The sequence below is a fragment of the Astatotilapia calliptera genome, chromosome 2 (assembly GCF_964374335.1).
Source record: "Astatotilapia calliptera chromosome 2, fAstCal68.1, whole genome shotgun sequence".
Lineage (NCBI taxonomy): Eukaryota > Metazoa > Chordata > Actinopteri > Cichliformes > Cichlidae > Astatotilapia > Astatotilapia calliptera.
The window spans coordinates 25,441,714-25,460,690 of record NC_137423.1 but is presented as its reverse complement, the minus strand read 5'-3'; the positions used below and the strand labels follow the sequence as shown (position 1 = coordinate 25,460,690).

General features: G+C 39.8%; 1 protein-coding gene across 1 annotated transcript in view; it reads left to right on the top strand.

Annotated features, from left to right (window-relative positions):
* Positions 1-18,466, top strand: part of ctnna1 (catenin (cadherin-associated protein), alpha 1) — a 77,380-nt gene extending 58,914 nt beyond the window's left edge. The window contains exons 16-18 of the mRNA XM_026189554.2: positions 4,210-4,315; positions 15,462-15,596; positions 16,651-18,466. Coding sequence (XP_026045339.1) covers positions 4,210-4,315; positions 15,462-15,596; positions 16,651-16,941 — 532 coding nt within the window. The 3' untranslated portion in view covers positions 16,942-18,466. The remainder of the gene's footprint in view (positions 1-4,209; positions 4,316-15,461; positions 15,597-16,650) is intronic.
* The last annotated feature ends 511 nt before the right edge of the window (positions 18,467-18,977 follow it).

The following is an 18,977-nucleotide window of genomic DNA, read 5'->3' as shown; positions in this document are numbered from 1 at the left end:
CGGTCTTTTTTGTGCACATTTGGGACATGCGTTTTTATGCTATAGATGGTGAATAGTGCCTAAATTTGCTAAACTTCTATGTGCAAACTCTGTATCAGCAGCAAAATGAGAAAAGATTGACCTTAGTGTGATTGACCTTGAGCCCAGATAGTCTTGTGGACAGATGGTAGCAAATGTAGCTAAACATGGCCTTATCCTGAAATTTTCATCAAGTCTGTTTTAGTGAACCTGTTGACATAAGAGATCTCGCCACTCTTGGCTCTGACTCTGCAGCAACATACACACCTTTGTACAGAAGTAGCAGCCAGTACCCTCCAAAGGCCTCATTAGAAATTTGGCTCTTTTTCAGTTCATCCTGGTCTTTGCCATTTGCTAACAGATTTGTTGGCTTTCACTTCACATCAAAACGCATCAAACCATAAACAACAAATTCAGTGATGAAGTTCTCAGTGCTGCATGTGACGGCTTTCTTTATTGTTGTTTCATTGTTGGATATACAAGTAAGTTCAGGACCTTGAAAATTCACAAAGGATGTGATACTGGCTTTTTCTCTCACCCGCTGATGATAGAAAAGTGTAAATCGTGACCCTTGCCAAGTACACAGTGGGGGCTTGTCCAAAGGGATTACTGATTATGGTTCACCAACATCACCATCTCTACATTACCTTCTAGCTTACAGTGTGAGTGCATTTGTATGTTGGCATGCACAAGTGGACATTTTGACTGGCTGCCTGTATTTGCGTCTGACTATATTTGTATGGCTGTGCCTTTTTAAATTTTCAAGTGAATTACTCAGAGGACGTTGTGTGTCTAACTCTGAGTCACCTCCGTAATGATGATGAAATGCTGCCTCTCTATCTTAATCTTCTGAATGGGTCAAAGATCCCGTCTCCTTGGCCAAAAAAAGTGAATGCTGGAAAGCTGTAGAGGATTTGAAATACTGACATAACCAGCAATCTGACCAGGGTTAAATAGGAACCAGTCATGTTTGCTTGCAGTACTTCTTATTCATGCAGAGGATTAAGAGAAAATTTTTTACATGACATGCAGATGATACTGCTCATCCTGGACTAAAATCAGTGCTTTTTAGTGAACTCGGACAGCCACATGCCTACTTCAGCTTTCATTATTTATCTAACAAATGCATTTTATCATTCGAAAATATTTTAGTTATAAGTTTTCAGCCAAAGATTGACAAAGCTATAATAAAAATAAGCATGACTAATAAATCTTTGAGAATTTGCAGTATGAATGTGAGTGAACATTTGATGAGTTGCTTTGTTTGTAGCCTTTCACCTCTCTTACAGTTTGCAAAATGAAATCACAAAGTCAATTTATTAACCCAGTTAAACTTCAGTGAATGGTAACTCATGGACTATTTTTATGTGAGTAATAAAAGAGAAATGCTGTGTTCTATTAGATAGAAAATGAGGCACCTTCATCAATGTGATGAGCTGCTGACCTTATATGCAATTTCTTTATTTATCCTTTGAATATTTGAATTGAATTTATACATATAAGTCATACTTCTTCCAATTAGCACATTATATCCTCTCTGCTATGTTACTGCCATTTGAAATAAATTGAAAATGATGCTTTACAAATAGTTTTAACAGTCCACATAGTAACTGTGTGGAAGTTGTTCATTTAATCCCATAACTTAGCATTGTGGCTTTTCTTATTTGGCACTGTCAGGGAGTTTGGAATTGACTCTGTGTACGCTTGTCTCACATGCGTCCGTGTATGTGTGCGCGCGGGTTGGTCGACTGAGGGAACACGCATGGTCATTTGTCAGGCAGAATAAATATCTTCACATTATGCCTTCACTCTCACATGCAGTGGTAGCACATGGAAGGTCAGTAGTTGGCTAATTCAGCCCGCGTCCAAATTATTGCCCCCACAACCTTGAGCTGGCACAAAGCACTGCCAAGGTTAATGCTGTATGAGGTAATTGATCCAGACCTCCCTCCTGACAAATCTGCAGAGAGTGACTGAGATCCTTGTTGACTCTGCATCGCTTATGGCTGTATGGCAGCTCTCATGAATAAGGCATATGTGTATAGCTTGAGAACATGCAACATATTTGAAAGCCACCTGTCACAGTCTTTTGATGTAGAATGCTTCACATTGACACACGGACAGCTGTGTGGACAGATATGGAAAATGATGCTTTAATTCTTTTGCTTTAAACAATTTTTTTTAAGGAGGACATCATAGGTATATATTCGCAGTATAAAAATGATTACCATGTTTATGTATTCTGTGTTTTTTGGGGGCAAACTTCTGTATTATATTACCAACCTACAAATCTTTTTCTAAATATCGTCACAGCACCGTTAGCTCTCTCCAGGGGTTGACTTGTCCCCAGGGAGCTTCCAGTATGTGCACTGACGCGTGGCCTTTTCCACTAGGACTCTGGCTTGCTTTACATCAGAGCAGCAGAGGGAGAGCATGAGAAGGGAAGGGTTGGAGATGAGATGAGAGGAGAGGGAAGAGGAAGCAAGAGAACAGAACACAAAATTCCATCTGTTCTGGGTTGGATGGCTCATTTTTTTAGCCTGAAGAGAGAAGCTTTGAATCCAATTTGTGCCTCTTGCCAACTGTGTCCCAGAGTCCCTTGGGGGGGCAGAAAAGTGGCAAATGGCTGATAAGCTTTACAGTGGGTCAGGTCAGGGCTGGATTGACCTGTGCTGGGATGGGCTTTGTTTGGCTCAGGACGGGTCAGAAATGGATGTGTAATACTGTGGCAATGACCAAAGGCCTTAAATTGAATTGGATTCCAATTTTGCTGCTTTCAATTCTCTTGCCTTCTCTTCCTGCCTTCTTTGTCTCCAACTTGGATGGGGAAAAAAGAGAGAGAAGTTGGTGTGTGAAAGAAAAACTTGGATACTAATTGATCGCGCAAAAACAAATAAATTGGATTTAAGACTAATTCAGTAGTATGTTGACAACTTTACATGGCAGTGCTGCATGCAGGTGGGCAGACAAACCCTGGAAGAAGTCAGTAAAGTTTCCATTTGAGCAATATTAAAAAGTTATCAACCTGGCTTAAGAATTACCCAATATAAACAAACCCAACCTCAGGGGCTCACAGGCTAGTGTCCTTTTAGTGCTAGTGCCAGGCTCGGATAAATGGGAGGGTTGCATCAGGAATGGTATCCGGTGTGAAGTCTGCCAAATCAAGTATGCTTGTCCATCCAGTGTGACATTCCCTTGGGAAATAAGGGAGTAGTCTAAAGTACTTTGTCCGATAGCCACATTAGCTGTCTTCAAGTTATCATTACGTTAAGGCTTGCAATGGCAAATAATAAAACAACAATGTGGGAGTGTTGCAGCAAATGTAATCAGTTGCGTCCATGTGTAATATAAATGGAGATTGTTAATTTAACAGGGTAACACAATTATTTGTTTATTAAAAACTGTTACACTTCTCTAGAAGTGAAGATGAGAAAGTCTTCCAGCAACTAGAGACGAACAGTGGCAGCTTACCGTACCAAGTATGGAGCCAAGTGACCAGAAGCACAGAACTACCTCGGCAACCTAAAAATATTTAACTTATTGCACTATTGCGCAATCTTTATCCAAAAAGTCTCTTGCCCCTGTGTTATCAACCTTTGTCCTGTGTCTTAGCACTGTGATAAACACTTCAAAGTTGCTTAAAAGTTTCTAAGTAGATTTTTCTTATATTTTCTGTTGTGATAGAAGGCATGTGGTGCTATATAATCGCCTCTAGACAGTTTATTTCCAAGCAGTTTGTGGAGAAACAAAGTGTTGTCAGTTCATCAGTAAATTTTATGCATATTTTTTCAAGCTAATATGCGTTTTATTAGACTGAACACAAAGGAAAAATGAGTTGAAAACTTGATCTTATAAGAAGTCATGTAGGTGCTACAAGAGTTTGATGGTACAGTGTTATAGTCCAGTTCTTTGAGAATAAACTTAAAGTCTAACCTCTGACTTTAAAGGACTATAACACATTCTCATCCCTGACAGAACAGCATGATGCCAGAGTGTTTTATGTGTATGGACATGTGTGTACCAGCGTGCACTTTGAATTTGGTGCAGTTTCCCTGAGGTGTTCCCGGTTCACGATACATTCTTGCTTCTGACCGAAAAAGAGGTCTCTAAAACAAACAGCGGCTCCTGCATATTGAATGAGCTTGCAATATATCAAAAACAGTCACTGATCTTTCCACGTCTTCTCCTCAGGGGAAAAGGGCCGCTGAAGAATACGTCTGATGTCATTAGCGCTGCCAAGAAAATTGCTGAGGCAGGATCAAGAATGGACAAGCTGGGCCGCACCATCGCTGACCATGTAAGTTAATATTAATCTGTAGACTACAGCTTCATTCTTAACATCAGAGTATGTTTAGCTTCGTAAGGTAGTAACATAAAAGATTTTGTTCTGTTTCAGAACATTTTAACTCATACATAATGTAAAATGGGACCAATCTCAGATCAGTGGCACATGTTTCAGACTACATGGAAAATTATTAACATTTTGATTAGTTTGTCTAATGCTACAAATTAGATTAGATGTTCATCATTTAAAGACAAACACACACAATTTTAATTGAAAATGGTAAAGGTCTGCCTGCTGGCATTGGAATACTCTTGTTTAGTTTCTCTAAAGTCCTATTCATTCATATCACCACATCTTTCCGTGCATTACAACATTTGGCAATTCAAACCCCTCCCCGAAGAGTTCCTTTGGCACCCTGTGATCAGGTCTTCTAAAGTTATTCTTTTTGTTTTGTTCAAAAAAATAAATAACAGTAGTACATAACAATTCGTGTTTCAAGTTACATGGTGGTGTACTGTCAAGGTTTTCATTACCTGAATTTGCAAAGCTTTTCTTTTTTTTTTTTCCTTTGACAAAACTTTAACAGACAAAAACAGAAAACATCCACTACATGAATTACTCCCCCCCCCCCCCCCCCAATACTTTCTTTTATTTGTTCTTTTGTCTATTTAGAAGCAAATCAAAGAAACAGGCTTGCGCTGTGGGGTCCTTTCAGACATTAACTACAAAGTGTTGTGTGACTGTGATGCAATCCTTACCAGTATTTACCATTTCTTTCAGTGTTAAACCCTCATTCTTCCATCTCCCCCCTCCCACTTCCATCACTTGTTCACATCTATTCCCTGCCCCAGTGACTATGGTCCTTGACATCAGGAAACACACATTCAATTATCCATGGCCTCATATTTCACTTAAATACTTGCACTGTAGCGCTCCACAGGGAGACATGTTACATGATTTATCCCCCAACTTATTCATGTGCCGTCTCTAACGCTGGGGCTTACCTTTTTCTCTCCAACATGTATACATTTTGGTGTGAAATCATGGAAGAGTTTAGTTATGTTTTTAACAAGACACAGTTGTCAGTTTGAGGCTTTCTCCCTTAAATACATCACTTGCTCTTTGTGGTTTGACTATAATAGCTGTGGGTTTTGTCAACTTGTATTCAAGAACACAGTCACTCAGAAAGGCACTCACTCATTTTAGATGTCGAAGCCAACGAGTTTTATCAAAACTTTAACAGTTCTTTTACAGCTGATAATATAGGTGAAATGCTGCAAAAGGTAGAAGCCTGTTTGTTTCTTTTAGAGTTTAAATTAAATACTTCAGGGCAATAAGTTTACAAGCTGATTTGGGATTTATCCGTTTCTAATTACTTACTATACATGTACTTTAAGTGGCGAACTGCCAATTCCTGTAACCTTTATTTCCCCTCTGGTTCAAATGGGAAGAGGTTTTTCAAGTATCCTTTCCATATTTCCTGCACAGGGAGAGGTCGTGGTTATTCCTTCTTGTAGCAGAAACATCTGCATTCAGCTTTAAGCAGATTCCACCCCCCTATGGTCTGACATAATGAGCTGCTGGCCTCCTAATACCCTGCATATCTGATGTTTTATTTAAGATGGCCTCAGATCCTTAATATTACAACCCCACGTCTATCAAAAAGTAACAGTGCTACCTGTACTGACCTAATTGCATTTGAATCATCTGAATAGGGAATAAGCTCTGGAAAGTGACTTTTATATGCCTCAGTGCTGCTTTTAAAGATGCTTATTCACTTTAAGGAAAACAGCGCTATCCCCCAAAGAAAACAGATGGGTAACTGTGCAGGTGTGAGTGTGCATATCTGTGTGTGCATGCCTGCATGCAATCATGTCTGTTGACTGACATGCTTCTCCATTTGGCAGTCTGTGTGTGTGGATGTAATAGATTCAGGTACCTATTTTGCATTTATGTACTAAACTCATTGTAGGTACTTGTTTCTTTCTTTTCTGTGTATGTGTGTTTTGGTTATGTGTACGCACTATGAGAGGATTTTGGGGTTGGAGGCACTCAAAGTATGAATAAATGAAGAGCTTTGGCTGTTGAAACAGAAGTCTTTGCCAAGAGTGAGGACCCCTTCAGCCTCTGAACCCATCCAGCTGTCCCTCTTAGCCTTTCTCTCTCAGCAGAGACCAAAACACTCGCAGATCAGGCGACACTCTCCCATAACACATCAGCCAAGGCTCCCAGGGATGGACATGGGGTAGAGACGAGGGGAATGATGGAGATGGGGGAGAGAGAGAAAGGGGGCATTGCATTTGCGTTGAGAGAGGTATGTCTCTCCTGAGAGATGAATCTATTAAGAGTGCTTCGCCTTTTAATTAGCAGCATAATTGCCAGGTGGCCATTTTTAAAAATTTATTTACGCAGGCTGTTTATTTTTAGGGCCATATCTTTAACAAAGCAGGAGATGCCACAGGCCCACTTGCAGCAAAGGCAGTGCGCTATAGGATGGTCTGCATACTCCATCAGCAGTGGTTAAATGAATCACTACCAGGATGCACATAGACTGACAGAGTCTGAGAAGCAAAGGCAAAGCTGGGACTGCTCATTAACCTAGGCATATTAATCACTTGCGCTCTGTGCCTCTGGCCTGCAGGGCCTGTGAGGGTTTGCTCCTCATATAAAACACATTGGCAGATGGTCCCAGACTGATAGCACAGCATCTCACCCCACATTTCTTCTTTGTACAACTGTGTCATGATATGCTTGGTACACGAGTGCTGTGTTCAAAAGAACTGTGCAGGTGGACATGGTCTAGGTTGGGGTTTTTGAGAAACTGTTAAATATGTGTAATGGAGCCTTATTAAAATTTAAAGAAATGAGTGTAGTGCAGAGATGAGCTGCAGGATTTAGGTCATTGCTGTACAAAGGTCTGCACTGCAGTTTATTAAGAATTTATGACCCTCCTCTGCAGGGCACCTTATGAGAATTACATCTGAGGGGCCAGTAAGCAAATAATGCTATGTAATTGAGATTTATAATGCAAATGTGTTAGCCGCTATGTAGCCTATAAATTGCAGCTGCTTGCCTTCTTACCAACACTTGCATGTACACATGCAAACACGAGCACATAAAATAAGGCTTACATATTTGGAGAATAGGCATGCACATGCTGTATGCATTTGTTGCGCAAGCTTTATTCTCCTGATGTTTACTGACATACATAATGTACTTTTCCAATTTGCATTCAATCAGTAAAGATTTATGGTGATCCACTGGCTCTGTCGCTGGTCACAGTCTGATCCAGGCTCCGGTCCTAGACACTGTACTCAGGCAGGGTTATAAATTACCTACTGCAGAGAAGAAGGAAAGTCGCCCAGAGAGCCCACAAATTCTCAACTCAACCACCAAATGAAGATTTCTTTTTTGGATTTCTTTTTTTCTAACCAAGCACCATCAGCTCCCATTCAGTTGCATTTTATTATTTTCATCCATCCATATGTTGCACTTGTCCATTTCAGAGTTCCCAGGGTTGCTCCCCAGCTACCATAGGGCAAGAGGTGGGGTACATCGAGGACAGGTTGCATGGCCGACACAGGAAAAAACGGTCAACCATTCACACTTGAATTCACACCTATTGTGAATTCAGAGCCAGAAACTATTTGCTTTAGAGCGTCAACGTTAAATGTAAGTGTTTTAACATGACTCTCTCTGGCCGTGCTAAGTTATCAGTTTTGCTTACAAGTCCGACAGTAAAATGCCTGACTGACAAGGTGAAGTGTGAACATTAAAAATTGATGAGGACCTTTTAATTGGTCCCTGTGGTTACCTCGACAGGTTTTGGTTTTTTTGGGGTTTTTTTTGTTTGTTTGTTTGTTTTTCCTCTTCCTGGTGTGCTCTCAGCTTGATGTTCTCCTGTCTGCTTCAATGTCACATTAACATTCCCAAGTGCCAGTGTGATTGAATCAGCCCAAACCAAATACGGAGCTTCTTTTTAGCAGCTGCAGTTAAGAAATGTAGCTATCATCACATAGTTTAAAATGAACTGTTGGTTGCCCATGGAAGATTTATTCTTGACCCTCATTAGTAATAGAATCAGCACTAGCTTGGTAAAGTAAAAAAGAATGGGCATTACAATTAACCTTTACTGGAAAGATTTCTGTGAACAGAAAGCAAAGGAATATCCACTTGATCAGAGGTCTTGCAAAGAAGATGCAGGGCTGCAGGATAATACACCACCAGTATACTGATGGAGTCCAGTGTTTTAATTTGTTTTTCATGGTGTTCGTTTATCTTGATACGTGCTCAATAGGGATGGGTATCGAAAACAGTTTCTTGTTGAGAACCACTGTTTCAATTCCTTGGAATTGTTTGCCATTTTTTGCAAACGATTCCCTTATCGATTCCAGTCGCCCCGAATGACGTCACCACGTTGCGGAGCGTCATTTACCTGGCAGTAAACATGGCAGCTCAAACGCTCAAAAGTTTGATTATACTTTACGAGAACGGATGACAGCAGGGCAACTTGCAATACTTGCAAAGTAGATATTTCATTTAAGGGAGGAAACACTACGAATATGCAAAAGCATTTGCTCACAAAACACACGATAACCTTAAATGAATGTCGTGTTTTTAATTCTGCTCCGGACTCGTGAATCTCAACCCAGCAGCAGCGGTAACGTTTGCACGTCCTCTCCCGTTAATGCAATCTGCCTTATTACAAAACCTGCCATGACTGTGCGCTGCATTTAGGTGACCATGATGAGAGAGACAGAGTCTGGCTGGCTCAGATGCTGGTAGTTCTCGCTGCAGTCTACCGGTAGCGTCTCCTTTCAGGCCAGGATAGACGAATGTCACCGAGCAGTGACTAAGTTTGTGGTAAAAGGCTTGCACCCATTTGCCACAGCAGATGCCCCCAATTTTCGGTAAGTGAATGTGTTTAATTGTAGGCAGGGACATTACTGGATATTCTTGTGTAATTGCTACAGAATAATTTATGTTATACTTTGTTATTGCTACAGAAGAATATTTCTTTTATTATTTTACACTTACAATTTTTTTTCCTGGGGACCCTGTGACACCCCATTGAAGAGCCATAGGCTGGATCTCTTAAGATCTCACTGTTGGGTTTGTAAGGCCATGTTACTCCCAAATTTCTATCTTGTTCAAAGAGAAGATATAAAACAAAGTTCTAAGCTATTCGACCATAGTGTTCTCCTTTTTAAAAAAAGAATCGAATCGTTAAACAGAATCGAAAATGGAATCGGAATCATGAAAAACTTATCAATGCCCATCCCTAGTGCTCAATCATCCAGGTAATTAAATCCCAAAAAGTTGATTCTGTTCATCTGGACGTAGCGTTTTCAGTGGGAGAAACGTTTCATCACTCATCCAAGTGACTTCTTCAGTCAGCTGACTGCATGTTTCCCAGCCTTATAAACATAATGACTGAAACTAGCACCACTGACAAATGGACTTTGATCAGTGGTTGTTGATCAATGGTCATGACAATTGGATAGTAATGATCATGAAACTGATCTCACAGCCCATTGTTTGTCATTGGTGCAATGTTATGCAAATGTGTTGTTTATAAGGTTGGTGAAACCTCTGTAGTGTATTATGTCACAACAAGTCAGGCATACCAATGGGAAAATGCATATCTCATCTTTGTCTTACATGGCACGTTTATAGTTGTATGGTTGCGAGACCTAAATGGTTACACTTTAGAGTCCTGGGAAGTTTTAATCCATCTAGTTTTTATCCACAAGTAAAGCTGCTTTGAATTTCTTACTGCTGAGGTTTTTCAGTTTGTATGCTTTTGAAGCCATCCCATTTTTTTCACTATTGTACATTTTGCTGCTGTTTTGTTAAGTTTTAAACCCCATATCATATACTAAGCATTGTTTATGTTGTTGCGTTATCTTGAGATGTCTACACAGACTATAGCTGGAAATTGATCACTTCCCGTCAGTGCTTAGCCATATCTCGTACTTTAGTTCTCCCCTAAAGAAAACAGAATGGTCTTTTCAGCGCTTTGTTTCCTGTATCTCCAGAAGAGTTTGCCATGAATCTTTTTTTCCCCCCTTTTTTTGTTGTTTTCCCGTGGCTATAAGCACATTCTATCTCTTTCATCTCTTCTTGCAACCCCTGTGGCAGTTTTGAGGTAATCGCAGATAAAGGTGCCCAGCGGCTGGTTGTCCTGAAGGTCCTTTGTTATGTTAGGCATAGTTAATTATCCAGAAGCTTCTACCAGACAGACTTGGTCTTTTTTTTTTTTTTTCTTTTTCTCCTCCACCCAGGAGTAGTTGCTCGCCTCTGTCAGTGCGCCCCAGGGTGGCTGTGGCTACAATGTAGCTTGCCATCACCTGTGTGTGTGTGTGTCTGGATGTGTAAAGCGCTTTGGGGTCCTTATGGACTAGTAAAGCGCTATACAAATACAGGCCATTTACCATTTTTACACCTGTATGCAAAAGTTTGCTAATTGTATATGAAATTTAAAGTATACACTGGCAGTGCATAAACATTTTTGCAGCAAAGCTTGTTATTTTGACTTAAAAAGCTAACTGAATTTAGCCTGGACAGACTTAACCTTTGTCTCCAGTATATCTGAGCAGTAATTCTTTATAGACAAGCATACCAACAGGCAAGGTTCTGTATTGTATTATTTATTTTTTCCCCATTGAAGCTATTAAAATGCATCCACAACACCAGACTGTCAAACTCACTTGAATAAATGTTTGAGTGTTTAAGCCTGCCTTTCAACTGTTGGAGAACAAATTACCTATTGGTGTTTTATTGTATTTATTTATTTTTTGTTATTTTATTATTATTTTTTTTTTTTATAGGGTTGAAAGATGCTTTATCAGTACAGTTTTTTTTTTCTTGTTTAACTTTCTAATTGCACCTACAACTAAGTCATCTGATCTAAATGAATGTATAAATGGGTCTTTTTGAGTAAACAAGATAACTGGAAGGAAGACTTCAGGAAGCAGTCCAAATTTAGAGACTAGAGCAACAGGTCCCTCCAATAAATACAGTAAGAGAAAACACTCAATTGCCTGAGGACAGTGGAGACTAGATTTTCTCATGACTGAAAAGCAAACATAACAGAAAACGCTTCTTGGGTCCCATTGTTGCATGGCTCGCCCCAACAGGTTGCTGGCAGACACATTAGAATGCCGCACCGTGAGTAAATATTGGAAATTGGCATTTCCTCTGGGTGATGCGTCCGGAAAGGTCAGCGCTGGGCGGTGGCAGCTCTGTGGCTCTGCCTCTGCTCTGTATAATAGAACTGAATAGCACTCGCCAATGATGGGACCTCACCATCCGATCATTATTTAAATCATAGATTGTGTGCTTTGTGTTGAGTAACAGAGAGAGCTTTGTTCAGCATCCTGCACTGTCATTCTTATTGCCACATTTCCTGTTTTTTGTGTGCAGTGGATTGGAAAGAAATACATTTTGCTTTTGATTGGATTGTGATGTGAGCTTCTCTAGAGCTACAGCTTTGATGCAAAGGAAAGAAAGAGCTACCCACTCTTTTCAGACCCACATAAATGTGTAGTACACTAAAAGTCTTGTAAGGCATTGTTACTGAAGAGATTCAATTAGCAAACTAGAATACTGATCTGGTACCCATTGTCCCCATGTCATCCATTGTTTCACCTTTCTTTTTCTTTAAAAGGTACTTCAAGAAGTGAAGGGGAGGCAAAACTACACTAGAATCTTTGACATTTCTGCCTGTACTGCTGGCTGCTTTTGAAAAGATTTGTCCTTCTAGTTCTGAAAAGATAACCAGAATTGTCTCTAGTGCACCTATTCTTGATTTGCCATCTCTCCACAGTAGCTGGCAAGGCAAAGTTGACTGTCCTATTAAACAACTGTTTTTAATTTCAGTTTATTCACTAATAAATTAAAATACAAATTCCAATATGATCATGTACAAGATGGCTTTTGCGCAGCTCAATTTGACAAATGACTACCCATAGCTTATAAGTTTGTTCCCAAACACCAGATAATATACACTCATTCCCAACATTACATTGTCTTACTAACCCGAATCACTAAATCTCCTAAGAATAACATTAATCCACTACATCCAGTGAGTGGTACATAAAAATCCTTAAGTTTTTTTTATAATTCTAAAGTTTTGCAAGATCCTTGCCATAAAGTTTACATAAAAAGGCTTGTATGCAATTTTAGAGCAGCACACAGACGAGACAAAAATAGGCAGTGGTGTGTTCTAATAGTTAAAAACTCACGCAAGAGCACATTTTGAGTGAACCGTTTCAATAACAGGCTAGATTATTAACTTGACTACCGAGGGAAAGTGCTTGCACAGCCTGCAGATGCAATAACATTTAGGTTGTAAAACTACACCTGAAGTATTAATTATTTATAGCATAAAGTCTAAAAGCAGAGATGTTGCCCTTTGATCCACCTGGTTTTAGGGAAGCGTTGACGTAACAGTGCGGGTAGTTATTGAGCTACCTTAGTTTTGCCACCTGCATTTATTGCACTTCTATTTCCATTTGCAGCACCTAAACAATTCAAGGTGCTCTTGTCTCTTCTTTTTGCAACTTATGTATTCACATGTCACAGTCAGAGCAGCGTTGCAGAGTTTCCTGAGTGCTAAGTGAAGCCAGCAGCTGAGCTGAGTATGAGCACAAGTGATGCTTTCACAGTGCCCTGCTTCCAGCCATCTGAATACTTCCCCAAGCCTTCATTAGCATGGCTGCTGCATTCAGCCTCATCCCAGGTCTTTGCGTTTGCATCTCTCTCTCTCTGTTTCTCTCTGACTTAAATGCCCCTCCCAACTACAGTTGAATCCTTTCGTCTACCTTCCTTTTCCCCAGTTGGATTTCTACTTCTTATTTACTCCTCCACTCTGTTCCCCCTCTGGCTCACTCTTCATCCCTGTCTTTTCTCCTACTTATTTTTCTTTTTTTCCCCTTTGCTTCTTCTTTTTTTTAAACCTTCCTCTTTCTACCATTTTCTGTGGTCTCACAGCCTTTTATTAGTCCTCTGCTGTACAATGATCATCATCTCTTTTTCCATACAGTTTTTAATAGAATGTCAACACTTAATTTGTCCTCTCTGCTTAGCCTGTCCTATTAGTCAGCAGTAGATGGTGATAATACAGGAAATGGGAATGTTGTTATTAAAATGTACATGGAATATCTAAAGAACTGTCAATAAATTGTAATTGTAGATGCTTTAGGATGTTTGTGTCCTATATGTAGATGAGGTCTATTTGAGTAGTTAAAGGATGCGTTGGTTGTATGTTCTATTCTGCTGTGGTGACCCATCACGTATGAATGAGTACAGTTGTACTGGGTGGGATGGTGTTTAAATTCATGCATGCATGGCTGTATGGCTGGGAGTGAGTGCACTATACTCAGCCGTGCACTCTGTTCTCCCACTAGGGATACTGATGCGCTCAGCAGGATTAGACGCATCATAAGTCCTAGTCTGTTTGAAGTGTCCAAAAATCAGGATCCTACTTATGTTTCCTCTTCCTCCCTCCTTTGATACAGAAACGAAAACGGGGTTTTGTTGCCTTTGGTTAGGTTGACGCACTTGAAGAGGAGTAAAAGCCATTATAGCCAAGTGGGAGATACCCCTATGCCCCGCTGTGTCATTTACATGCTTATATACAGTGTTTCTTGTTTATCCCAAGACAAGCAAGCACTCGTTTACACTCGTGTTCTTTAGCACTGACCTCACAAGCTCTGTCCCAGAGAGCTTTTATCAATTAAAAGATTGGCCCTAATTATCTCCATTTCACCTTTTCTGTGCACTCAAAATTAACAGGACCAAAGGACTCCTCCCTCTGACATTTTTCACAAACATGGTCATCCCAAATATTTTCATAGATATTTTGTGTTTGCTAGGTGATGTTGACAATTGCCAGCCTTTGATCGTATAGCATAGCCAGTCTGATTGTCGCTGACATGCTAGCCGTGACTCAAGTCACTGTAATGATCTGATGTAAAGCATCGGAGCCCCATCAGACTGCTTAGATCCTTCACTTGATGAGCAGCTAAGAGTACTGTGGCCTAATTACTCTGGTAGCAGGGGGCTTGTTTAGCAAACCAGGTAGAGCGCAAGTGTAATTACGATGCTATAATTCAAAAAGGTTGCCAGTGCTAAACAGAATACAGTTTTTGAAGCTCTTCACTTCGAAATAGCGTTTATAACTTTAATGCTTCAGTGTATTCTTTTTTTTTTTATTTTATTTTTTTTTTTGTGTGTGTGCTTTTGGTTGGCTTTTGATAGGCCTTGGGAACAAAAGTAAGACTTTTTTTTTTTTTTTTTTTTTTAACCTACATGAACCTATGGTCTTCAAATTGCTTAACTGTGCATTTTAAGGTTTCTCTGCACTATTACATGCTCACTCACATATTAGACTGTATTTACCGAAGCCTGTTTGAGTGCTTTTCCAGCCCTGAGAAGTTTATTTGCACTTTCACGCCCAAGGTCACTGCTTAAGTTGTTGGCATGAAGGTCTTTTCAAACTCTTTTCTTCTAAGAATTCAAATTACTGAAGGCATTTTGAAAACAATCAATGAACTGTGCTTGGGTTTACACTTTTTCAGTAAAAAAAAAAAGACTTCACACAACATTCATATCAACACTAATTGACTGACAGCAATGTTTGCCTCCTACTAGAATTTGCATTCTGTGTGACTTGATCATATTTAACCTTGTGAAAATGAGTTATCTACCAGGTTGTGGGCGTGTGTTTTTCATTTTTGCTCAGAGCACTTTGATTTTGTGCGTGTCTACCTTACCTGTCACACTGCTACTATCTTATTCTAAGGAGCTTGGAAAGAAAAACGTCTGGACTCGAATGAGAGGTGAAACGTCTTCAAGCAACTCAAAGAAGTCCAGACGCTTTTCTTTCCAAGCTCCTTAGAGTATGATGACCTGGATGACTGAGAACCTTCACAGACATGCTACTATCTCATCCTGATAAAGCTGAACATAATTGCATTCATAGTAAATTTAACAGTGCCAGCAAGTGACTTAACTGATTAGCAGCTACATGCAAACAGGTAATATTATTGATAGAAAGCTGTGCATAACAAGGGTGTGTGTGTGTGTGTGTGTGTGTGTGTGTGTGTGTGTGTGTGTGTGTGTGTGTGTGTGTGTGTGTCTCTTTCTCTCATAGTGTCCTGACTCCAGCTGTAAGCAGGACCTGCACGCCTACCTGCAGCGTATTGCCTTGTATTGCCACCAGCTTAACATCTGCAGTAAAGTCAAGGCCGAAGTTCAGAACCTGGGAGGAGAGCTGGTTGTCTCTGGGGTAAGTTTAGCCTTTTCATTTTATCCTCAAGCACTTTAAGTTGTATATTCCAGTTTTCATTATCTTTCAACCTCACATCGGATCAGGCTGAAACGAGTGTTGAACTGAGTTTGAGTTTGAGATCGGATTTTTGTTTTGAAGATTGCAGGCTGGTAAAACTTGGTGACAGTGATGCAGCTTCAAATGTGGGCAAAGTGGCAGTAATTGAGAAGAATGAAGAGACTGAGTAGTGGTGCAAACTGTGCAGGTTTCAGGAAACTTGAGCTGCTTTGTTGTCAGCTTCATGGGATAATCAATGTAAACAGAACTGCACTTGTGTATAGTGAAATCTCAGAGGAATGCCTTTAATTTCTACAACAGTTCTTAAATCAATAGAATCCCACAGCTACTTTTAAAAGTTTTATCTGTTGTTGCCCAAATAAATTAAAAATACAGAGGCTTAATGACACTGGCTGCTGGTTGTGATTACTTAATGATTTATTCTCTGAACTATAAGTTGCAGCTTAAATTTTAAATTTTAATTGAATAAACGCATAACAGCATTTAGTGGCTTTCTCTGTGCTGGAAAGGACTAATGTTGCCCTGATGTTTCCTAACCTTTTTACTACCTCAGATAGCACTTTGCAATAAAAAAAAAATTACAAGTCCTTTAAGCACTAATTAACCACTTACTTGCCAGTTAAATTCATTTAAATATCTGTGCAGGGAATAATGAATTACTTCCTCCTTTCTGTTGGGCAGAAATGAGAATATCCTTCTACTACTTTGAGTCAAGTGTGAGTGGCGTCTCTGGGGCTGTTAAGTGTGGGGATTAAATTGGTGTGACCTTTTTACATATTCAAAATTTTGTCACACGTGTTTGTATTTCAGACAAGGGACTGGTTGTTAATGCTTTAGTCTGAACTCTTCCCCACAAAGCTGTAAAGATGGATTTAGTTCATTTTTAACTTGATATGAGCTTAAAGACGATTTAATCAGCCTTTGCTTTTATCATTTTACAAAGCTGACCCTGTTCTCTCTCTCCCCCCCCCCAACATCTCCTCCACTGTATCAGTTGGACAGCGCCATGTCACTCATTCAAGCAGCAAAGAACCTGATGAATGCCGTGGTGTCCACTGTCAAGGCGTCGTATGTGGCGTCTACCAAGTACCAGAAGAACAAGGGCATGGAGGCACTCAATATGCCCGCTGTTTCCTGGAAGATGAAAGCTCCTGAGAAGAAGCCTCTGGTGAAAAGAGAGAAGCAGGATGATGGCCAGACCAACAGAGTCAAGAGATCTTCTCAAAGGAAGCACGTGAACCCTGTGCAGGCTTTGAGTGAATTCAAAGCTATGGATAGCATCTAGACCCCTGACCTCCAACCCCACACATTTATTGTTTAAAAATAACAAAGGATTTTGACCAATGAGTTTTTCTATAGATTGAGCATGTCACTCTATCAAAGAGAGAAGCTTTTAGCATATTTCTTCTATCTTTCCATAGACCGCTTGTCTGTTTGACCCAATATATTCCTCCACTGCCTCATTTTTATTCCACCAGCTCAAATGTACTCTTGTCTAGTATCAAGTGTCTATTCTTCAGAAAGGGAAATCAACTGGACAAAGTTATTCAGTAGGTGAATTTAATGGATATGGGCTTGTGGTTATTTTGTATCCTAACCAGTTTCAGAATAAAACTGTGGGGTCTCCAGGGTGTAAGGCTTGATTACGGCAAAATGCGTTCTGTACTGCAGATATCAGCTATGCAAAATTTCAACTGCCTTATTTTTACCTTTAGGCATAACTGCAGTTAATTTGGATGTGGGAGTCTAACTGGTAGGATTTAAACATGTTTTGGTTCAGCCAAGTCGAGATATTTCCATGTGTGCCTGCGTTTTTCTTTATGCCATTATGTATTTTGTTATGACACTATAAAAAAAAAAAAAAAATCAGACCAACTTTAAACTTTATTGTCAGCACCATACAATTTGATCCATTTGTACCCCTTGATTGTCAAAGGATATTTTCCTTTTAATTTAACCATCTCAAATTGTATTTGAATGAGTTTTATTGTTGTTACTGTTATTGTATTGTCTTCAGAAACCAAAGGTGACGGTTTATTCTTACCCTTCTCTTTTGCTACATAACTGATCTACTTGTGTGAACCTACACTTTAAGGCACAGGTCTCCAGCAGTTGAGTCAAACTTTGTTAATTAGCAATAACTCCTCTGTGTTTAAGAGAAGCCAGTGGGCTAAAGAATGAATACACAGTTGTTGGTACTGTCCAAAGCCCACAAGCTTTCATTAGCTGTCAATGAGACCAAACCACCACTACATTCTCAACATGTCCAAACTGAGGGATCAATGTTTTTCTCTTCACATCTTAGAAGTTGGCAAGGTATGGAAATGATTATCTGCCTCTTAACTCTTATTGTGTTGCTTGTCCTTTATATATAAAATCTTAATTAGTTTAATGCACAGTCTTTAAGAAAACACGCAAACTGCTTGTTAGACTTTACAGAGTTCAAATAAAAGCAGAAGTTGTTAGCAGCGTGGTTTGCAGACATGTATGGTGGTGCATTGGTTTGCAGCAAGGCTTTTAAATCTTGCTGTTTTGATCTTGGAACTGAATTTGTTTTGCTCATTTGACATCTGTAAACCATAGCAGGATGGGCATGCATGTTTTTTAGGGAACTGAGCATTTTGAACGTTTTTGTTATTTAGGGTTTTTTTCCCTCCCTACTGTTAACCTTTTGCTGTATTTGAGTCTTGAGTTGATATCAAACTACATTGCTGTGGATTGTTTTGTTATTGAGAGCTGACATATTAGTGGACACTTGATAAATTTAATGTGTCTGCTTTATATCTTAATAAACTTTAAAGTGAATCTAATCTGTTATTTTGTCATTTGTCTTTGTACCACTGCCGACTAAAGTAATGTGCACTGCTCAAAACAATTAAATAAACACTTTGAAAACAAATCATCATTTGATGGAAATTAAAATTACCAACCTGCAGATGGCTGAACTCAAAGACACCCCAAAAATCAAAGTGGAAGAATATGAAGCCAGTCCATTTTGCTGAAATTACTATTGCAGAATTACAAATTGGTAGAGTCATTTGCAGGATCCCCACATGCTTGAATGCACACTCTTTATCAAACTGTCCTGGTCTCCCACATCTGGGCCAGAGCCCCTAGATACTCTAAGTTGCCAGTTGATAGCATTGATGGACCGAAACATATCCCAGAGGTGTTCTACTGAATTAGTCAGGTGAGGATGGGGTCCTTTATCCTCCAGGAGGTGCCCACTGACTCAACATGTGAGGCTTGGTTTTGTTGTGCACTAGGAGGAACCCAGGAACCACTGCGCCAGCATAGGGTCTGACAATTTCATCCTCGATA